Here is a 25,324-nt window from a genome sequence, read left to right as displayed (position 1 = left end):
TCGGTAAAATAGCAAACTTTCTATAAAATGACAGTAGATGACGTTAGTGCCAATATTATGATGATAAAATAATTGGAATATTTTTTATTTGTGCTGTGTTGTTATATATTTTAAAAAAAGAATAATTCACAAGCTAAAAATACAAATGTTGCTATATTATTGTATCTGTTATATATTTTAAACATATGATTAAAAAATGCTTCTCTGAATATTTTATCAATTATTCCAATACATTTAACATCAATTGAAATTTTACTAATATTCTTTTCTTTTCAGTTTTGTCTTTTAATATTCACGATATTAATGTGAGATACGTATTTGAATAATTAAAATTTTCAATTATTCAAGTGATATCGCACGCGTATCAAAATTCAAACAAATTGTTGAATTGATCAATTTGAGCAGCGATTATGTAATTATTTCCTATGACGAAAAGGTAAAAAATAAAAAATTTTGCTGTAGAAATATTCGCGAAACTTTTGCATTTCCCTAGAAAAAAAAACAACGTACTCTGATTGGTGACTGAGAAGCATTTGTAACGCCGGATATAATGCACCCCAATATGCGACGCACATGCGTCATACGAAAACTCGAGAGGGCGAACAGGAAAATCTCCCCCCGGCAACAGAAGCCTGATCGCGCGCGCCTTTCCAGCATCCGGGACACCCGGCCAATAGGGCCACTTGGCAACGAATGGCGGGACGAGGCGACGCCCGCGATTGGTGCGTCGGTTAGTCACGCGTGGGGGGTATGCGTGATGTAGGAACGAAATACATGAGCGTTTTGCTCTCAATGTATCGGTAGAACGCCGTGGCGCATGGACGTTCGGAGGGAGAGCTGCGTGCGCATGTTTTCTCGGGTTGCTTACCCCTGTATGTTTATAGTGACATTAGTCGAGGGTAAGAAGTTATCTTTGTTCGAGGACGTTGTTTGCCGGTGAAATATTCGCGGGAACAAAATCGCGCGACACGTCGTGAATTACGTGCGTGAAAGTCGGTCGCGGTGAAAGTCGGCCTCTTATTTACGAAACGCATAAAGGGTAATCTTTCTCCGTGAGCCTATGACCGGCGCTATTGGCGAGCGGCAGAAGGGGCGAGAAGAAGGAGAAGGGGGAGAAAGGCAGATGCGAAGTGTACGTTTCCCGCGCGACGCACACGTGAGCTGAGTGCGAAGCGATATGAATGTTGCGTGTCAACATTATCGAAACGTCAAGCGGCGCGCGACGAATCGGCTTTTATCGAACTTCACTGTATAGTTTATTTGTCGGATAATCGGAAAATCAGTGCCGCGATCCGCGATATGATAATCGTGCGGTTGATGCCGAGGAAGGTCCTTCGCTCGGCAACGTTTCGAGGACGAAATAACATTTACGTTTCCGGGATTTAGTGGCTATCGATATGCTAACGCGTTAAGAACTTGTAATTGTGTGTTTATACGTATCTCGGGAAGCACGGGAAAAAGTGTGTTGTCAGTGTGATTTTTCTATTATATCTCAGATGCCATACACAGAAGTCATCAGTTAGGTAGATAAACTAGTTAAAAAGTAATAAAGTGAATAAACAAGTGTGAAACTGTTATCTTTATTTACCGATGGTCTGATACAGATAGTAAAGTGACCTTTGCATGTGTTTGGTTAGACTTCGGAATATAACTAACCTTGCGTATTTTATTTGTAACGCGCGAATATATTGTTAATATGTCGCACCGGCCACGTGTTAGCGAACGGAAAGCGAGGTAGTTGCATCGTGGGACGTTGAATCTTCATTTCAAGGTAAAAACGGGGTCGTCTGGAGCACGATGGAGGAAGTCGAGAGCATGCATATCGACCAAACGTCGCACGTCTCCGTCGACATCAGCAAGCACAGTTCCCACGACAGCGTCGACAGCGGTTATCTATCTATTCTGACGCCGCATACTAGCGGTTGCACCTCGATGGTAACCGGCTACAGGACACGATCGTCCTCCGGCGCGGTATTGTCCGCCAAGAAGCACAGATTCCGTACAGATCCGTTTCATTGTGAAAAGATACAGAGACGTCGCTCCAAGCTCAATCACGCGTTGAACACCTCGGAGTCCAATTACCTCATCTCCGAGAGTTCTATCGAACAAGAATCGGTGCTGGAACCGTCATGCACGAACGTCAACCAAAGTCTCAGTTTGGTGCACTCCACGCCAAGCTGCACCGACAATAAATACGCCGAGATTCTCAGGATCAAGAACAGAAGGAACTGGAGATCTACGGTACTCATCACTCCCGCGTCCAAGGATTTCCAACTCTTGTCACCACCTCCGTCGCCGGCGGTGCCTTCCTCGCACGTGGCCTCGGAGCCCGTTCAAGAGGATGTGGAAATGAAGCTAGTCCATACAACGGAAAGTAAATCGCCGGTCACGACACCGTCAAGACACAAAGTCGCGATACCGCAAATTATAATCAGTCCTGCATCAGTCACGTCGGAGAATCAGAAATTAAGTAAACTGTGTCTCACAGACTTGGCCGTGGTACCTGAAATTAAACCGAAGAGGCTAGATTTCAGCCACCGTGGCCTGTGCGTAGCGTTTCGAAATAATCGTAGAGCTACTTTGGATTATCCGGGAAGAGAAAAGGTGGATTTCTTGTCGCTTCTGGGAGAGGAGAGCAACCATTTGAACTTAGTGTCGAAAATTCTATCTTACCTCGGGCCTCCGGATTTGTGTTCGGTCAGTATGGTGTCCACGGCTTGGAGGAGGATTTGCGAGAGCGATTTTTGTGCCAATGGGAGAAGGATGAGTTACATTTTACGCAAGCAAAACATTAAGGAGAACTTGACGACGATGATGAAAAAGACGAAACGCGAAGAGGATATACAAATGAGTCCTAAGAGCAGGCATTACGTGAGGAAGGGGTTCCTGATGGATGTACAGAACTTGCTACATGTTCCAGCACAACCGAGACCCCCGAACAGCCCGCCTGTTTCGCCGAGCAAAGTCAAGTTTCACTCCTTTGTGAAGGTAAGTCGATCAATTTACATCTAAATCTCATGTTACTTTCATTAAAGTATCTGGTTATGAATAAAAAATTTACTCGACATATTTATTTAATAATTAGCTTACACGTGTGAAATATTGCAACAATTCGCTACACACATATATATTTGAATATTACTACAATTAGCTTTTGTCTACTTATATCAATAGAAATTTGATTCTAATTTAAAAAATATCAATTTGTATTTATATTATTTTATATTTGCATGTTAGAATCGAACATTTGCATATATTAGAAAATTACAATGCACTTTCGGAAAAGTGATCTTTTCAAATAAATTTTTGTAGAATTTTGATAGAATGAAGTTGTGAGAAAAATTACAGCAAAGTCAATGACTGATGCAAAATGTGTTTATAGCTTCAAAGAATTATGTGCATTATACTTCTCAGGGTTCTCAGGTGTTCGACACCCGCGAAAGTTAGTAATGCATGTTACATTTCGTCGAGAATCGTGTTCGTTGAGTTTATCTCATAACAGCTAGATAATTCGCGCTAGTATCCGATGAGACGCGCTCATCTCTTTAATATAACGTATGATATGTATCTCTTTAATTGAGTAATTATAATTTATAATAGTACAAGGTAATGAATAATAACTGCATTTTATCGAGGAAATTACGTTTATCATTTTCGGCATTAACACTTAAGGATTTATAATCGTATTAAACATTGTAATTACTCTGATTGTCTGTTTTTTATTTATTTATTGGGAGTGATTGTATTCTTTCTCTGACGCTCACATCTCGACAGTGTAATAAAGTTAATTTATATTTTAAATAAAATAAGATCTGTCAATTTGTTAATTATATTTAATAGTTTGTTCTATTGTTTCTATTAATGTTATACCCATATTAATAAAATAATTAGAATGAGATATAATATTAAAATATATAATGTTAAATGAAAACTAAAATAAGCTAATTTCTTTCTTAAAATTTGATATAATTTAATGTGGGTACGCAAACACACAAAGCACACGCAAATTATTAGACGAATTTTATGAAAAAAATATTGCATTTTTTATTAATTGAAGAAATTAAAAATTTATCTCCCAATTATTAATCTGATTTTAAAAAAATGTGTTTTTGTAAAAAATTAATTCTTTGTTTGCCAATTAATATAAAACTCAAAATCAAACAATCATGTTACCTACATAATGCGCAGTATTTTAATTACGGTAACAAATGCATTTCTCTATTGTGCTTCTTACCGCGATGCATATAATTAATTATTAGTTAAATTATTTGCATACGACTGATTGCTTTATTACGCTGTGCGAAACAACGGTCGTATTAACCGTTGCATTACACATTGTGTCAACCACCTAAATCCGTAATTAGGAATGCCAATTAGACTGTATCTTGTCGTTTAGACGCTCGTAATTCTCGCGAGAACTGAAACACGACAGTTAATTACGAACCAGCGATAATCGATAGGCCAGTAGTCTCGGGATTTCCTTTCCACTTTAAATTGGCATTCACGTAGTTCGCACACGCGAAATCGAATCGCGGTCGGGTAATTGTTTTGATTGTAAGATCATTACTTTGACATTGATTTATCGTCATACTGGCTTTGAGCCGCCGCAAGGGATAATTGCTTCGTGGGTCGTTAAGGCCAGAGATAAGCGAGGTCCGTCAATGGTGTGCAGAATTTGACAGATGTTCATTCCTCAATGATGAGACTCTACCTGTTCTGTATAATTTCATCGTATAAGGTAATTGAAATTCATATCGCGATATTACTTTTAATGCGATAAGAAACACTCTATTTAATGCAATTGTAAAATAAAAAAAAAAATACTTTGTACAATCTTATCCATAGTGATTGAAAAATTGAGTAATACAATAATATTAAATTCTTAGATTTAATGTGATAAAAGGATAAATTGAACAAAAGTTATTTATTTTCAACTAAATTGAAAAAAATATATAAAATTGTGTAAATATTGCATAATATTATTAAAGAATTGACATTAGAAAATTCTTAACTGAAAAACTTGAACTTTAACATTTTTTTATATATATCCTAGATTTAAGAATTTCTTTTAAAAACATGCACGAGTCTCATAACACCGCGAGGGATATTACGCCAAGCGTTCAAACTTTATGTAATGTGTATGGATATATCCTGTGGCATGTTGTGTCATTTCCGCGCAAATGTTCCCATTACATTCCCACGTACGGTTCCGCTGAATCTCCATAAACTTGCACGCGCGCTTCGAGTCAAAGCGGCGAGACAAACGTGATGATTTACTCGCGGAAATCAGTCAGACGAGCAGCGTGAAGAATCGGTGACAGTGATGTACGTGCTTTCTCGTTCCCGTCGTCGCCGAGGCTACCTGCCTGCCGCCAGCCATCTCTCCTCCTCCCCCCGCCACTTTCTCTCTTCTTCTCCCTTTCTCTCGTTAATCGAGCGATGCATTCCTCTTTGCATTAAATTGTCATAGCGGATGCAAGTGGCATACCTAGAGATTCTTTGTCATTCGTACGGAATGATAGTGAGGCCCGGCGTTAGCGTTGTGTCAAAGCCCCCCCCCCCCCCCGTATCGAGCACACGTTGCCATTCTTCATTTGTTGCGGAAATATTCAAGTTATCGGAAATCTAAAATTACAAATTTATTTTTTTTTTATATAGGCTCAGGTAAGTAATAATTTGTTCAAAATGAGATGAGGTAAAAAGAAGCGCCGATAATCGAGTTTTTAAAAAATGGTGAGATTAGTACCCGAGAAAAGGTGACGTAAAAAATTGCGATACGAAAAGGCGGTCGGATCGTAAATAAATTCGAGTTGCGGCACGTTGCAAAGAAAAGTCGACGTTCTCGAACGGATATGCAGGGTAGTTTTAGTGTTCCTTCACCAAAATTGAGTCTGGCGGGCGATATATCAGAGCGAGAGAGTTCGTCTGCACATCCAGAGAGAACCGTGCTAACGCTCGTTTCTTCTCTGGATCGCGAATCGCCTGAGGCGTAAACCGGCCACGGAGAAACAATGCGAATATATTATAGTATCTAAAACAAAGGGTAGAGAGCCCTTTAGTCTTTTACGACAGTTCGAGACAATTCAAACCACGAGCGTGTAATGTGAGTACAAAATGAGAAATATTTTAAACCGCAACACTTATTAAATTATTGTACTACATACAAATGAAAGTATTAATAATACCTAAATTGTAATCTCTTGGATTTATACAGATATTGTAACAATCTTTTTATATTACATTTATATTCCATAATCTTTCGCTTTGTTTAAATATTATTAAATATACCTTTAAATTGCGAAAATATGATAATAACAATTGTATATTATTGGTCGCTATTAGATTGACACGGAAATGTGATCGTGAGAGTAATTTTGTTTTATCATATCCATGCATATATTTGCATTTTATTACTTGGGCGCTGCTTACGGTGAACATAATGAGAATGAACGAGTAAACGTTTTTTTCTTGATCGTTGTGTCAATGACTTAATAAGTAACTATGCGACTAAAGGCGTAAAATTTACGATTGCACATTTAATTTCTCTCTAACAGGACTATCAGTCCTTCGAACCTAGATATTTTCTTTTTATTTATAATTCTAATCAATACAAATTTTATTTATGACTATTCAATTTTATTTCTTATTTTTAAAAAGGGATAAAGAAATATATATCATTTTGATATCTTAAAAAATACCTTAAAATATAAAAATTTTACCCTTTTTTTTGACAAAATAAAATCGCATTTCCGGCTAGTAAGATCTGTCTTTTTATCGTGATACGGGGGAACTAATTTCATAACGAACCGGACGAAGATAGTCCCGCAAGGAGGAAGGGCGGTTTTCAACGAAAGGAAGGAAGGAATTGTTCCATAATTAGCAACGGCTACGAAAAGTTCGTTGAGTAGCTGCCTAACGTTGTTGACCGCGTCAGGTGCGGGTGTTTCCTGTGAAAAAAGACTCCTTGCACAGTCCCTTTTTCCGGTGGGTGTCTTGACAATTTCACAGAGAACTCGCTAGAATCCGGTCGAGCGAGTTTTCTGTTTCGGGTTTGGAAAGAGAAAAATTGCCACCAAGACGACTAGCTGGTTTTCCAGTATAATGTAATTTTGATCGCAATAAGAATATACGTGTTTTCAAAGAAATAGATATCTTTCAACATTTTTTAAAAATCAAAGAATAACTAAAACAGAAAAATTATTTTATGTATTTGATAAGTTTTTTTATACACTATTAAAAAATAAGAAATATTTCCCTTAAAAGATTTATAGAAGTACATATAATTTATAATGAAATATAATAATGGAATATTATAAATTATATTAGTGAGATTATCATTATACGATTCTTTACACCTAATTGAAAATTCGAATGTTTGGAAAACACTAATAACTTCCTTTTCTGATTTTCTTGGCTTATGTTTTTTCTCAAACAATTTATTTAATTTTGAAGTACTTACATATTTCTCTCTCCCTCTCAAATTTATATTAAGTATGCATACTTGAATACGTACGCGTTGTACGTATTTAACGTACACGTTACACGATTATTTTAACCAACCGGAAATGCGAATGAGGAAGAATTTTCTGCCTGCTTATTCATTATTATTTTATGTTTTATTTTCCTACGCAACGGTCCCGCGATGGTATCGTCATATGTTCATATTGACCCACTGCTACGTAGCACCTGGCCAGGTGCACCGATCATTACTCTCTCTTTTTCTTTCTCATCCTCTCTTTCTCTCTCACTGCGTGCTTCGTGAAGCGTAAAGCAGCTCGACAACGGACAGCAGAAAGACCGTTTTATACATGAAGTAAAATGAAAATTAGTAGATACGCGCGAGTAAGGCACGCGTACATCGTGTGAAATACGTATGGCACGCGACAATTCCCAAGTTATTTACATTGTTAATTTGGGTTAATTTCTCTTTGTTTCAGTTTGGAATAATTAATCTTTGGACTCGACAAAGTGTCTAATTTTTATATGTAGATTATTTACTAAATTTCTTAACTATAAGAATCTATTTCTATATTTATTATTTTTATATTCATTATTTTATTTTTTATTTATTTAGGAACTTTAAAAAAATAATAGGAGGCATTGGATATACATTCTTGTTATAATTCTATTTAAATATTATAAAACTCGTATACTGTGTTATAATTTATATTTCTCAGATTTTTTTAAATATAACGAAATTGATCTTAAATAAATATAAAAACTATTACGTAAATATATACATACATAACATTTTTTTCGAAATAATTTTTGTCATATTAAACAATAAAAAATTTAAATTTTGTACAATGCTAAATAGAAATTCTTCACGAAATATATATTCTTTTATCTTGTTCTTAGAATCCGAAAAATACTCCCCCGAGAATACATTAGACTTCGTCGTTCATCTTTGTGTTCGATATGAACTCGAGGTCGCGCGATTGATAGTTATCAGTATTGCGATTTCTCCTTCTTTCACCCTCCTTTCCCCTTTTCTCTCTCTTTCTCATGCACTCGCACATATGCGCACCGTATATAAGATTTCTGAGATCGGCATGTGTGTAACGAGTCGCAGGTAGCGGCGAACAATCCTTCCAGTTCCACGATGGTCCGCTCGTCGTCTGGATAAAAAGACAGGGAATGTCTCGATAGACCCCCGATAAATGCATTAAATCGAATTCCCGACTATCTCAAGTCTTTACCTCTCGACAATGGCTCCTTTTAAAGATGCCGCTAGTTTCTGCGAATTGCATGCATGTGCATTTCAACGTGCATTGTAACTCGTGGACCATTATTTATTACTGCAAAAAAGCTGAAGAAATTTATTTAAATTAATCTTTCAAGAAAACATGAATCAAATTTGAAAAATATTTAATATCTTTTTTTAATAAATATTTGCAAAATTAATCAATATTTATCGTGCATGCAAAAAATATTTTTTATAATATATTAAAACTTGAGAAAAAAAGAGAAAACTTTAAATTAAATTACATTAAATTTTACTTAATATTTGTTTATATTAATTTAACCCATGATCTTTGTATTTTAAGATTGAAAACAAGAAACTGAGGCAACAATTTGATTTTTTATTGAATTGTTAATAATAAAATGAAAATATAATTACATTATTCTAGATTATATTCAAGTTATAAAGTTTATATACGGTTAGTTTACACTTTGCAATTTAAAAATATTTTTACGTCTTGGCTGGTTGATTAAAGTTGCATGTAGGCTGCCTCGTGCAGACATTATTTTACGTGATCAACAAGAAGAAAAAAAAGAGGAAGGTTATTATGTATCCGCCCAAAGATGAGAGCAGACTTATGATTACACGAACCCCTTAGCCCCATGATCTTCTCAAAGCATACGTGCGTGAGCAAAAGCACGAGCTCGCGATTTGATACATCGATAAATGCATTAAATTGTACACTGGACTTGCGCATCATATATCCGCACCGTGCAAATTTCTACAAGAAGGCTAATTTGTCACATTGAAAGGCGAATCGGTATGCGCTAATTACCGAGATATTAATTACAATAATACTATCAACTGTGCGGTATTAAAGGTGATTTTATAAGATTTCTCATTAAATAATTATAATATATCTCTTTATAATATATATATCTAATACTATTTCAATATACAATATGACATTTAGTATATGTATTTAGAGTATGTATTATATTGGTCGATTACATCTCGAGATAAAGATACTAGAAATATAATGTTTCGGATTTTTTCTACCAACTGTGCCAGTATGTTTTATAAATAGAAATAAGAAAAAAATATTATACAAACGTAGATTTATAAATGCTTTATTAATAAATTATACAATGTAGTTATAACAAAAGTGAAATAAAATGATAGCGGACTTGTTCTTATTATTAACACAGTACTATGTTTACACATAAATTGTGTTATAGATTAGATAAAGATCGTCGTTGTTTATTATTACTTCATAACAAGGGTGATCGTTGTATCTTATTATTAGTATTGATACCTGTTGGTGAGTTATACAAGTTTGTGTTAAAATGTCACGATTATTTTTGTATGAAGAATACACAGATATGATTTTCATCATAAACAGATTAGGTAAATAGACTTATTCTTACAATCGTATCATCGACTTATTTTCACAGTACTATATTAATAATAAGAATAAATTTGTTATTATTTCATTTCATTTTTGTTATAACTTTTTAATAAAACATTTAATAAAAAATCTATGTTTATATAATATTTTTTATATAATATGTTTATATAACATTTTTTTCTTATTTCTATTTGTAAAACATACTGGCATAACTTGGCTGAAAAAACCTCGAATATCTTGTATAGTCACAACGATCTTATATTTTATACACATTAAACTTAATATTAAGTATACACAAGATATAAGAGAGAGAAAGAGAGAGAGAGAGAGAGAGAGAGAGAGAGAGAGAGAGAGAGAGAGAGAGAGAATAAAATGTTTGTCAATCAATATTTCGTAATTAACTACACACACACACACACACACACACACGTATATATATATATATATATATATATATATATATTACATTGACAATAATACGAAATTATTAATTTATACAGTCGATCGCATTTATTGCGAACATAAAAAAGGTATTGAATAGATGTTACGTATTTTACATCGTATTTTACAGTATGACAAATCTCTGCACGGCACACGCTATATACGATTGATAACGGCTTCTGTTGATAGGCTTCATTAGCGAAAATCACGCTTACTGGTAATTCGAATATTTTGACAAGTAAAATCATTAATGTTTGAAAGCGCGTACGACCACACTTCTCATAAATGCACTCGATATAGAATTGACATTAAGGTGACGGATGGTGTTAGGCTAGTCTATAGACTCGTAAAGAGAACAAATATATCACCGACTGCACCTGTCGCGTGACTAGATAAGATTCCCTCGCATTTGTATGTCGACAAACCATTTCAAGACAGGCATTCTTTAAGCCTCAATAATGAATAAGCATTAAAGGACGACCGTTCCATAGATAATATCTAAAGACAATCAGGTATACAATATGATAACGAAAAGGTAATTACTTAGGGTCTTCTTTATAAGCTGCACATTTTGTGAGTTCTCAAAGTCAAAAATGCGTGAAGAATATTTTACCTCGAAGTTACTGTGAAAATTCTTTTAACATAATATCTACAGATATCAATAATATGTTTTTATTGTTAGAAATGATAACATCAAAGATATAACGTTACAAATATTATATACACAGATTTTTATTAATAATTGTTTGCTTCAGCATTTTCAGTTTTGTTTTTTAAGAAAAAAAATAGAATATGATTACTCATTTTTTCCCTCCAAAATATTAAGTGTTAAGCTTTTTTTTAAATATACAAGTTTAAAACAATCTTGGAATTAGATATAACGGAGATAAAGTAAACTGTAAAATAATACAATGAAATAATTTAGTAATGATTGTTAAAAATGACTGTTAAAAATGCAAATACTCTTAAATATCTAGATTTTTGTAGTTTTAAACAAAGACGGATAGTCTGTGTATTAGAATAATACGTGCACAGCTGTCGTTGATGCAACCGTTTTTCCTTACTTACACAGATATCCAGGTAGTGAAAATGTCTCAAGGGTGCGAGCTTTCATAAAAAGGTATAGGTACTCGTTCCGTGGTTCTCTTTCCTTGGAAGAAAGTAGCCGAAACTATGATATTTTCTGACTTGAAATGTAAGGAGGAGACATTATATGTAGGAATATACAATGAAAATTGTGCAATATTAAATAGTAACTTTTTATTGCGTAAATGAAATATAATTCGTGATTAAAACTATTCGTGTAAAACTAATTTTACAATTATTAATAAAACAAAAAATGTATTTGTGCAAAGTGAGCGAATTGAAAAATGCAAATAGAACTACTAGATATCTGCAAGATCATAATGAAAAATCTACCTACTTATATTTTTATTACATTATGAAACTGATAAAAAATGAAAAAATCGAGATAAATATGGATTATCGAACAGCAAAGATCTATATAACTTTGAAAGACCTGCATACATATATGGTTTTTAGCCAAAGATGTGATACAGGATAGACGTAACTCCTCGAAGGAGAACCTATGTATCTCATCACTCGTGCAGGCAGACGAAAAATTCGAACCCTCAAGAGTCGTGAGAGAGGACGACCTTAAGAAACGAACTCTCTTCATTTGTTTTCTTTTTTATTATATACGTTTTATTCGGCGACAAAGTTTTTCGAACTATTTACATGATACTGAAGTTTGATACTAAATTGTTGCTTGATAATTGCTTGATACTAATTCCGAATTTTGTGTTTTAATTTATAATATATTCCATTAATAAAAAAATATAAGAAAATCAGGAATATTAATATATATCTCAATTTATTAAGAAAAAGTAAAAAATGATATTTTTGATATAATATTTTAGCATATATTTAATAAACTTTTCCGCATTTTTTATGGAAGCTGTTAATTGAATTGTTATAATTTTAAAATTATAATAATAAAATGCTGATAGACATTCCATAAACAACATATTATATACTTTAATATGTTTAATTTTTATTTTCAGTAATTTATATAATAGAAATTTATTTATTATATTATTTTTACTTATTATTTATATGACATCCGAAAAAATAAATACAGACTTTATAGTTAGCCGAATTATATTATGAGTACAAAAAATGAAATGCATCGATACATGCATATTAAGGTATAATGGCAAAGCAAGTATTCACATGAGTGAATACAAAGTGGACTGTATGAATGCATCTCATTCTCTACTAGTCAAATTTCATTGTCACTCGTTCGGTCCGTTATTCAACTAACTGACACAAACAAGCTGTTCATTGTGTGTCAAGGCTTTGTTAATTGCGAAGAATAATCGTCTTCTCGTTCTGTGTGACTTATCTGCAATATTTAGCGTCTGAAAACAATACTGAACTCGCGCGCATTAAAACTATTTATCAAATATGATAGATAATTATTTAACAAATTTGGTTATAAATATTTATTATAAATTCCTATTTAAAATAATTTGTAATAAAATTATTTCTCTCGTCCCACAAAAAGGACCAAAAAGAGTATTTCAAATAATCATGAAATTTTTATTTATCTTTATTTTATTTTTACACTTTATTATTTCTATCAATATTTTACAATGTTTCTAAAATTTGAAGATAAAACTTTAAAAAAAAATTTTTCTAAAAAGATTTGTTAATATAAAATCTACATAATATACATAATTTAATCATATAATATAATCTGTTTAATATAAATTATGTTTTAACGTAATTTTTCAATTTTTAATGTAATTTCGTGTACTCATCAATAGACAATTTTTAGTGTCATATAGTTAGTATTATATCATCTTTTTATTAGTGAGGTCAGAAACGAAGTATTAAACGCTGAATTGAATTTACTTTACCTTTTTTAATTAAATCTTTTTGATTTTTCTGAAAATTAGCTCTTAAAAATTCCTTAATTAAACATAACGAAACAATAAGTTCTGTTGTTCCGATTTTATCTCCTTCCACCATATTCTTCCGGAAAAAATATATAGGCGTTTTCTTGGAATTGGATGCGATACTGTTCGATGAATAGGTAATTACGTAGGACTTCTTCTCATACAATATCTTTTCTCAGTAAATTTATTCTTAATTTCGAAATTCCGATATAAGTAACTGTTACATTTTTGTGTACTTTTACAGTACATTCTTATGTATATATTTTATTTGCCATGCATCAAACGCAAGATGATAGAGAACTATTCAAAGCATATACAAAAAACACCCGAAGGTCGACGTGAATAAAGATCGATTCTTAATCAGGATTTACATAATTGTCCCGTAATTTATAATAATGCTAATCCAGCTCTTTCTTGATAAATTGGAATTGTAATTGATCTAGATGCAAATTTTCTTTTAAAATTTCGTACACTTTAAGCATTTGTAATTTATACTACGTGTTTGTGTAAAGCTTAACAATTTAGTATATAAATCTTAAAAATTATAATATAAACTTTAGAACTATGTACATTTAAAAATATATTTAATCTCGTGTGATGTACAATATAATCACATTGTCTTATTGCAAAATATTATTATAAATTACTATGTTTTGATAAATTTTTGCTAAATAATTTTGACATACATACACACGGAAGACAATGTAGCTTACAGAAAAAAAATAATTTATTATGTTAAATATCTTTTTAATTGGATTTCGCAAATTTTAAAGACAAAAGTTTAATGACTATTTATAAAAAATCCATAGAAAAATGTTTATAAGATTCACAGAATTTCTCAAAATAGAAGAAAATCTTTCTGTATAAATTAATCATAATTCATAACTATTCTTTGATTTTTACTTACTGGCGCTGCTCATAATGCATTTATGTCGCTTCCATACAAAACAACTTGTTTTGTTAGTTTAAATCGCTGAGCACGTATCGCGGGTTTTCTTTCTTCGTATTTGATCGGACAAGAATTTAATTAAAAGTATGAAATGCTAAAGAGGTTTTTTGCAGGATGTGCAAATTGTCTTAGATAGAGGAACAAAGAGTGCTAACATGTATGGATAAAGACGCATTTCTATTTCTCAATTAAAGTTTTAAAATTTTCAGCATATTACTTTTCTGTCGACAAAATTTTTTTTTGTTAAATAGTCCTTATTTCTTTATAGTTATAGGACCAATCTAAAAAAAGTTGGCATTATGTTTTTGTATTGATATCTATTTAAAGTTCCTTCTGCAAAAATTTTTCAGAAAATATTTTATCAAATCTTGATCATTTATTGTTCTCATCTATAAAATCCACTCAATGAAATGAGTATGAATGGTTAATGACTTTTTCTTCTTCATCTAATTACAATCTCATTTTATAATCATCTTATGATCTCTGAAAATTATCTTTCCGGAAGCGCGATTATTTAACGTATGATTTGTTAATGTGTGATTTCTTAATGTGTTGACCAATATAAAAAACGCAGATCTGTCGTTCGGTTATACAATCAGAAAACAGTTTGTGAATGGGAAAATGTGTTGCAGACACTACTTCCGGCGGAGATATGAGAGAATTAAGAGAAATGAAGAGCTCTCTCTAATCTCGCCAGAATTTTATCTTGCATAGTAACGACTGCGTGCGTTTGTGTTGGCGCTGAAACCCTTTAACCCTTTCGTAAACAGATAGCGCGTCAGGATAACTAAACCTGTACAGATTTATTGTACTCGCGTGTAAATAACAATGTTTACCGTATACCTTCACACCTGATTTCTGAAATTTCCAGTCTGAAATTACAATTAATTTGTTAACAAATTCTCATAAAAATTTTATCTTCATATAAGATCTGATAAAAAAAGCATGAAGATATATATAATATATGTATATGAAAGATGAAGAAAAAATTTAAAATAGCAAAATGTAAAAGTATAGAATAAAGATAAAGAGAAATGTCATAATTGTGTTTAAAATGCTTTTTCTTTTATCGAAAGGGCAAAATAATTTTATTATAAATTTTATATTTATTATTTAGTTATTTGACAAAAAAAAAAAATATCAAATTTGATGAAATATACACATACATCATGATTCACATACTTATATTATTTTTTTATTATATTTATTTACTTATTTATATTTTTTATATATTACTTTAAAATTTTTTTCATACACGTCTTTCGTGTTTATGCTGCGTATATAAATTATAAATTTATGACAACAAACTATTTTTTTGATTTTGTAGAGATTTAAGAAAATTTGCAGTGGTCTCTAAACAAAATAAATTTTATAATTTTCTCGAAGCTTTCTTTCGTCACAAGTTCAATTATCTTTGATGTTAATAAATTTCACGCACAAGTAATCAAGAAAGACAAAATCATCAAACAAAGTATACGTAGCAAATAAAAAGAAAATATACGAGAGGGTGAGCGCTATATATAAGAGTAGAGAAGAAAGAGCGGTGGCTTTCGGAAGAACGGGAATGAAGGAATGTATAGCAGCTGCCCCTATCCCTTGGGCTTTTGCTTTTGAAAATCTGGTTAGTGAAAGATAGTAATCCAATACGTTACGAGAGGAAGCAAGATAGAAAGTGCGAAACAGACAACGAAAAGGAAAGAGAAAGGAGAAGTTTCTAAAGGAAAAAGAATGAGAACGCATGATGAGAAACCTCCCCTATATAGAACGATAACCTTGGTAGAGCAACAGCTGTGCGGCATGGTGGGTTTTCGTCAAAGCTTGTTCCTTCTTTTCTTCTTTTATTGCTTGCAATGTCTTCGTCTCCCTCTTTTTCTCTCTTCTTTCTTCATTTGCTATATTATTTTTTTTTATCTGTGACCTAGGATAATCCATTTCTCATGCGATTATCAGGATGAAATTTATGGATACAATAAAAAAATTCTTGATTGCCGAGAATTAATAGAGACTTATGTTATCTTTAGTCCATGATAATATATATATATATATATATATGAAAAGAAAAACATTTAAAAATCAATAAGATTTTTTTATTTCCATAAAGAATAGAAAGATTAATTTCTTGATATTTCTAAACAGTGTGATAGAATGTAGTTTAATTGCCACGATCTACGTAATATATTTGTCGTACAAGGTTGCATGAGTAATTTTGCATAAGAAATAAATGCGACATTGCTCGCTGCGTCATACGCTACGCATGCTTGTCAATAAACATAGGTTTATTTGATGGGACATCTCTCCGCATCGGGATACGCACAACATAGTATTATCATAATAGGGGATGCGCGCAGTTTCTCTACATGTGCACACATTCGCGGTTGTAAACATCTTTGCGTACTAACCAGCGGAAATACCCAGCGAATGACGAGTCATGGTTTCAAACGATGTTACCATCGCGTGGTATTAACCGCACATTCTAACGGCTGGACCACGATACACGGTACTCATTGTCAGCGCTATATCACGTAGCTTATCTCTATGCGTATGATTATTTATTATACCATTTGGAGCTCGTGTCTGCTTTATACGGGTCGTGAAAGTTAATTCTAAGCCGATCACTTGAAATCAACTTTTGTCATATTCCGCTTTAATTTTTTCAAAATGAAATAAGTGCATTAATTTTTAACAATAATTTTATCTCTCTTTTATATTATAATTTTTATATATAATATACATTATAAATATAAAAAAGTTTAAAAGAAGAAAAAAACTTTTACATTTAATTTCTTTTTTTTTTAATTTTGTGCAATGAAATAGCAAAAAAATGAGATTGAAACGAAAGAGATTATATATAATATATTGCAATAGTGATTCAAATCAATTTATTATAAAGCTATCTCCTAATTCACCATAAAACATGGCGTTGAGAAACATTAAAAGACATTTTTTCGTACATTTTAAAGACTCATTTCCATAAACTATTGCCAAACCTAACTAATTTCGCTTTAGCTGTCAAGTTTCTTCACTTTGACTTTAACTTAGGCACGCATAGATATTAGCGAATGGATCGTGATAATTATTCATAGACGAAGTCAGAAGGTCCCTTTAGCGCCTTTTGTCAGCCGCACCGGTTTGTAGATCTTATGTCTCTTTTTCTCGGAAACAGAGACGGAGGTTGTGGATGGGACATAAAAATTTCTATCCGGTCAAGAGAAAGAGAAAGAGAGAGAGAAGCAGGTAAAGGAACTCGCGTGCGAATTGATGCTGTTGCTAGTTGGTTAAATTCGCTACGTCATCGCCCATATGACTGGTCCAGCCACGTGACTCGTGGCCCTCCTAAAATCTCCTTCGAATCAGTCACTTTTAGATTGATATTATGATCGATGTGAAGAATCAATAATAACCGTTAAATGGATCACAAGTCAATTTTCAACTGTTTAATTGACAGCGTTTTACTTATATTGATTATTTTTTTTTCTTTGAACTTATCAATGTACATTGCCCGACAATAATTCGTTCCACTTCTCTAGCGAGTTTATATAGGATCTTATATATTACGTATGCTATATAAACTCGCTAAGGGAATGGAACGAATTATTGTCGGACAGTGTACTTTCTGGCTATGTGTAATTTTTCATATTACATACCAAAAGTCACGTGATACGTATTTTGGGCCAATTTTTCATACATAATTTTTGAATCCTAAGTATTCTAAATTGTATGTCGCGATTGATTTCATTTATTTTTCACCATAAATATTTTGTCATATTGTAATGAATATAAAATTAATCGAACAATTTATAAATCTTTAATTTTATAAATTAAATCTTATTTATCTTTAGCGTGCTAATAAAATACATGATAAATCAAAATATTTACGTCACATTAGAATTAAATTTTCATAATAATTATCGGCATTATCGATAGATACGCAAATTAGCTAAAGTGAACACGTTTATTTATGAAAAGTATACAATGTCACGCACGATTGCGATGAATATAGTTGATTACAGAAACATTTATGTAAATTTACTTATACCTGAGATTTTTGCTTGACATTAATACAGCCGCCGGAAATTGAGAGGCACGGCTATAAAAAAATCTGATTATTTATATAAGAATAAAGTTGAATGTCGTCTCGTTTCACTTAGCATGAATTTCTACCACTAACTGTGACGCGAGCAAAATGCGCGTCAAGATATGCGCGAGATCACGGAAATCCTGTCATAGATAGGAAATAATAGATATAAAATTTTATATATAATTTTGTAAATGCAGTTAAAAAATAATTTTTTATAAGCACAAAAAATTAAATGATTTAAATATTTTTATTATAAAATGTGTTATGTGGAAATTATCATTATATGTAATTATATATTTGCTTTATAATTATGTAAATATATGTTTATAAAAATATTAATTCCGCGAAAGTAAATTACTTGAGGAAAATAGACAACTCATTTGATTGTGAAAGATCAAATATAATATAAATTAGTATATATATGAAAGTACACAATATAATAGATATTTATCGCATTGACTTTATTTACAATATGATAGAAGAGGTTCCCTATTGAAAATAAAAAGATATATAGATACATATTAATTTTCATATTGAATTTTCACCTTATATTAGGATTATGTCTCTCTAAGAAACGAAATTCCGTATGTTTAACAAAGGGACAGGACACTAGGTGTTTGGCGCCAAACACTAAAGCGCGAACACGTGTTGATACACTCACAACGTGCTCAGTTGGCGCCAAATCCCACTGGGACGATGACTACATATTCGCTGACCCACGTAGATTCGATTTAACAACGAGTGCGGTCTTCATGGGAATCACATGCTGAGCAATGAGAGAGACGCGAGTTTATCCCTCCACTTTGCAATCAAACAACTGTCAGCGACCGCGACATGCCTCGAAATTAAGGTTGCTAATCTGGCGCGCGGTCGGTGCGCGAAATAAGAGACTCAACGAGTGAAAAGGGTAGCTGAAGGAGAAGGGAGAAAGCATGAACGAACACCCCGGAGACGGAGGCTGTAGCGGATCACACTCCGTTTCGTCTTAGGTCGTCTAGACGAAGGGAACTGCGCATCTCTGACGTTGTTCCTCGTATATCTCTTTCTTTTTCTCTTTCTCTCTTTCTCCCTCACCGCGCACGTCCTACTCTATATTTTCTATCGTTCTCTGTCCTCCCGTGCTTGTGCTCAAACTTTTCTCTCACTTCCTTCGTTCTTCTCTCTTCTGTACTTTCGCTTCTTTCTCTCTCACTATTCGTCTTTTTCCATTCTTCATCGCATCTGTCGTCCTGTATATTTCTCGCTCTCTCTCCGGCACCCTCTGCGCGCGTGTGTACCTTCTTCTTTCTCTCTCGCTCTCCAATTTCTCTCTCTTTCTATCCTCGGCATGCCTTCTGTCCTCTGACCGGACGGACCGATCGTGCGTGCTCGCGGCTGAGCTGTCCTTCTCATGGCCTACAGGATAGAGTGAGAGGTCGATCCTTGTTGCTATGCAGCGACTGCTGCGGAGATCCGCGAGAGGAGAAAGAGAGAGAACCAACCACGCCGAAACACGAACGAGAGGAGAGCGGCCGCTATGATTATTATTCGCGGACCGAATAACCAGTGCGGCCCGCCGGCGAAGAGGCCGCGTGTTTCGTCGTTGCTGGCCGACCGACTTTTTTTTATCGCCTCCTCCTCCACCTCATCTCTCTTTCTCCACGTGGTTTCCCGCGTGCGTGCACGCAGATGTATACCCGGGGTTCGTAATGAAGTGTTGTTTTGTCGCGAGCGCGCCGATGCAAGTGACACATACCGATGTGTTCGCTTGAAAGCCTTTGTAAAACGATACAATATGTTTGGCATGAATATTATATTTGATCCGACGATATAATTGAGGGAGGAGAAAGTATAGATATTATTAATAAAAAAGAATATTTGATGAAATTCTCATTTTTTTTCGTAGTTTACATTTTTATTTTTATAAAAAATATGAGTAATTAATAAAAAGTTTATATATACTAATTATATATATATACTAAATATATATATATATATGCATACATATATATATATATATATATATATATATATAAAATATAATAAATATATAATATATAAAATATAAATAATATATATAATATAATTATTTATAATATATATAATCAATATTTATATATAAGACATACATATAAATAATTCAGATCAAATCATTTATTGCAACTCTCTCTATCCCGCTAGAAAAATAATAGTTTTTTTTCGTCCTTTATACAATACCCAATAAAACAAGTATACATGTAGGAGGGAGATTGCATGCCACCGCAGAAAATCTAGATAAAGCGACCACCCCGTATATATGCGACCGGAATAAGATTGGCGATCATCGGCACCAAGAGAGAAAGATACAAGAGGAAACAGGCACCGGCGTTTAGCTGGCACCACGCAGCAGATCTCTAGACACCGGGAGCCCCCCTCTTTCTCTAATGACGTAACGTTGTTTACTTTTAAAGCTTCCCTTGGCAACAGGTCGCCTTCCACTAGAGAACGGCGATTTGGAAAGAGAGGGGAGAAAGAGGGAGAATATCATCTAGGTTTCTCGATTTAATCCCAAAGTTTCGCGCCAAATTTCTTTTCCTTAGTCCGCTTGATTTTTTATCCGCTGCAATTTTTCTGAGAAATTGAAGTTATTTCCGTGGCACAATAATTATCGGCTAAATTTTTGTTTTTTATTTTTGTTATGAAAAAAATTACAAAAACTTCAAGAATAAAAAACTAGTCTCTTCAAAAAATCAAATGTATATTTTATTGAGATATCTTATAAATGATTCTCGAATTAAAAGAGACTTTTTACAAATTTACATATTTTATAATTTGTTATTTTGTAATTCATTTTGAATATATTTTGAATTTGCGATTCCTTGAAATATTTTTAATTCTTACGTCATAATCAATTTAGAATTTTTTTATTTACTTCAAAAATATTTTGTCCTTCTCTATTTCTAACATTTTTTATGTATAATAATAATGCGACGGACTATTGAAAGCTTCTTTTTGGAATTCTTACACTGTTATCGTATGCATATAATTTTTGCTTGTTTCAATTATTGAAATCCTTTTCATTATATATAATTCTTTTATTTTTATTTTTTTTAATATTGCAAATATAATATTATATTTGTGAAACCTCGTGGACCTGTAGAGACGTGCAATTCTACATTCTTATCGCTCGAGTCATCAACGCGCAATGTAACCTATAATAAAGATCCCATCAGACATTTATTTCTTTTTCTTCAGACGAGCTTCTAAACCCAAGCACTTCCTTCAGATTCCTAACGCATCCCTCATCTGCGCCCTCAATCTTACACGACCTAGACAACACGCGGTGTCGCAAAAGAAATATACGCCTGCAGCGAAGAGAGAGATCCTTCATCTAGTTACTCTCATCTAAATGTAAATCGCTGAATTAGAGTATTTTTTTATCTTGTCGCAATAATCTTCTTCCGAGAAAGACATCCATTTTTATTATAATAATTTTGTTGGAAAAGTTTTCAAATAAAAAACAGTTAAAATTATTTATAGATTATTAGATGACAATACATATAGCAACGATCGAAATTATCGCAAAAAAATAAAGGGTTCATTATTTAAAAAATATGTCTTCGAATTAACAATAATACCTAAATAAATTGTTTATATCAGACTTTTTTATACAGCGATATTGTATTGCATATAATTCAGAACGATTAGTTTTTACACGTACAAGCTGACATTTAAAATCCCTTTTGTCTGCTTTACGCGCATTGCCTTATTAGTTTTATAGATTCGCCGAACGCGCGATTAATTGGACGTTGATGAGCAGCACGATACGCTCGAATCTCGTATCAATCAGCACACGACTCGTAAATTATTCGCTTCACGACACGGATCACTATAAAAGAATTAGAGATCCCTCTCAGAGTCCGGCAATTATGCCATCGCGGGATACAATTCGTATATAATGATCACGTATGAACACGCGTATTCACGTCACAGGAACGGTTCGCTTTTGTTACTAGAGAAACCGCTTGTGTACTAATGAGGATTGAGATGCCTAGCATTTCTACCATGTGATTAGAATATATTTATTTATAAATACAGTAACTGTAATCGCGAAATATGGAGCTATATACTTGGAAGAAATTTGAGAAATCTGAAACATTATTTATATATAAATTTTAAATTTCATTTAATATTATTTATATGTAAATCATACATTATTAGGTTTTAGTATTTCTACTTGATTTTTTTGCGTAATAGATTATTATTCTATTATTCAAAAGAAATTAATTACACTCGATAAAGTAAAAACAGGGCTACTTATTTCTAAAAAAAGGAACACTTAGCATTTTAAATATGTATTAGAAAAATGCGTCGAAAGATACAATATCAATATTACAATATTTCTCTGTGTAAAGGGTAAATAATATATCAAAGCAGCAATATATTATATAATGTATTTTTTGTGGCGAGTATACAGATAATAAATGACGCATGAACACAAGAGGCTTCACTATCGCACAGATGAAAAAAAAAGTGCGCAGCCGTGTAAAAAAATCAGACACTTGCTGATCACCTGAACTAAAGGTGTTTGACGAGGTAGTCAGGATAATGGTCTCCGATATATTTCTATACAGACACAAGAAATAATGACGTTGACTGCTAATAAAATATTGCGGTAGTTTAAGGCAGTACAGTTGTCTTTTACGATCTTATTCGACAAATACTCTCGCGTGTCGTGAATGCACTTGAAGTGATTAAAATCACTAAGAAAAAAATTTGCATTAATTTATTAATGCACGATCAGATCTTTTTTTTTATAATAACAGAATCCGTGTATGGCTCCTTCGGATAATGAAAGTGACAATATTTTTCATTTCATAAACTGCTTAATTTTTATATACATATAAATTATTTTAAATATATATAAATTTATAAATTAATATCACTTATTTAGCAAATTTTTTCTGTGATTAACGCTTAGTATTTCTGGCATATTCCGATTATTTACTGTAAAAATGATAAATATATTCTTTATTTAACTTTCCATGAATAAGTAATCAACATAAATTGTTGCTATTATCATATAAAACTTAAAAGTTGAGAAATTTCAGTGTACAGTTTCAAAATATTAAGTAAAAATTCAAAAATTAAATTTTATCATTTTTGTTTGTAGCAATTTATTGCAAATTTTGGATTTAATATTTTACTAAATCGCTTTAAATTGTCGATTATATTTTCCTTTTTTTAATCATGTTTTTAGATTGTACCATTATATGCTGCGGGGCATAATTTCTCAAAGACACACGTGACTAGCTTCCAATCTATGACTTGCTTAATAAATGTACTGTTACTTACTCGCTACTTTTTTTGGATGACGATGTTATTTTATTGAAAAATGTTTATGTTGTGAATGCGTTCATTCTTAACGCAAAACCGGATAGAATGACAACTTTCGCTCTTTATTTCTCTTTCTCGGAACGGTTATTTAAATAACGACGTGTGATATATAATCTGTGTAAGTTCAAACATAGAGAAGAAATTGTAACGTATCTAATAAAAGAACGGAAGATGCAGTACTGGCATGTTTTATCGAGCATTGAACGGCCTTGCGCGGAATGCCGGTCAGAATATATACGAGTAATATTTACTCTCCGTTACTTCTAATTGGAATCTCCACCGAATACATTCATATTACACATCTTGCTATTAATCAAAGATACATAATACGGTGCAGTGTATTTTCACGGGATAATTGATCATTGAGGTTGAAATGAATCAATTTGTGAAAAAAGGGAAGAAAAAATTTATTATACAACAAAGATAATACATTTTTTGCCTGAGTTATAAAATAAATAAAATCTCGAAATTGATCGAGTAATGTTTTCTAATCAAGGTTTTAAAAATTATTCGTTCACATTCTCTCAAACAATATTGTCGATTGATGATTAAAATGACACATGCTTATATATACAATGAGGATGAATAGAAATAAACAGGAATACCTGTTAAATATTGGAAACTGTTTAAACTTATTTGTGGTATACCATAATGTTACCGGTGCTTATTCTCAAGATAAAATCAACCTTATAATCGCATACAATGTTCTCAATAACCTTTACCTGAGTTACGTTCATTGATAACGTCTAGTTGTTTTATTCATTCATTCATGAGGTTATCTCCGACACTGTGAATGAGACATCTTGTCTTCTTGATGTGTTCAATAAGTCAGTCAACAGACTAACAGACTCCTAGGTGTGATCACCATATGCGATAATTAATCGAACCTGCTGTCATTAAATTATTCCGATTGTTTTTCTCTAGGATATATTTAATGTATCTATGTGTTGTATTTATTATGCAGAATAAATATAATTAATAATTACTTTGAAAAATTGTTACGCATAGTATTTCACAATATAATTAGGGAGATAAGTAGGCGAGATAATCTAAAATAATAGAATCAATAATTTTAAATAGCAATACATTAGGATGACATCTTTTTTTAATAATAATAATACGTGCATATAAAATTATCTAAGAGATTAAATTTAATTCAAAATCAATTAATATATAATATAAATAATATTACGAAGTGCAAGTAAGTATAACAACAAAATTTCGAAATCTTTTCAAATTCTCTTACAAATACCTGTTTCCCGCGGAACACCCACCTTACGTTTATCTGCGTCTCATTATCGAGTAGTCGTTAGCGTTGAACTCTGATCCCGATCGTACCTGTTCAATGTACCAGACCTACCTCCTTGCTACCTATCTACCTATCCTCAAAGAACAGATACTCATCTAAACCACTAATTGTGTCCACCGAGATAAATATGATAGTTTTGTG

At 32.5% G+C, this 25,324-nt stretch overlaps 1 protein-coding gene across 1 annotated transcript in view; it reads left to right on the top strand.

Moving 5' to 3' along the window:
• Positions 1-810: 810 nt before the first annotated feature.
• LOC140676007 (uncharacterized) overlaps positions 811-25,324 on the top strand; it is a 41,047-nt gene continuing 16,533 nt past the window's right edge. Inside the window, exon 1 of the mRNA XM_072910589.1 lies at positions 811-2,988. Within this exon, the coding sequence (XP_072766690.1) occupies positions 1,798-2,988 (1,191 nt within the window). The 5' untranslated portion in view covers positions 811-1,797. The remainder of the gene's footprint in view (positions 2,989-25,324) is intronic.

The sequence above is a fragment of the Anoplolepis gracilipes genome, chromosome 2, assembly GCF_047496725.1.
Source record: "Anoplolepis gracilipes chromosome 2, ASM4749672v1, whole genome shotgun sequence".
Classification (NCBI taxonomy): domain Eukaryota; kingdom Metazoa; phylum Arthropoda; class Insecta; order Hymenoptera; family Formicidae; genus Anoplolepis; species Anoplolepis gracilipes.
Note: the sequence above shows the minus strand (reverse complement) of the source record. Positions and strands in the feature narration are given on the sequence as shown.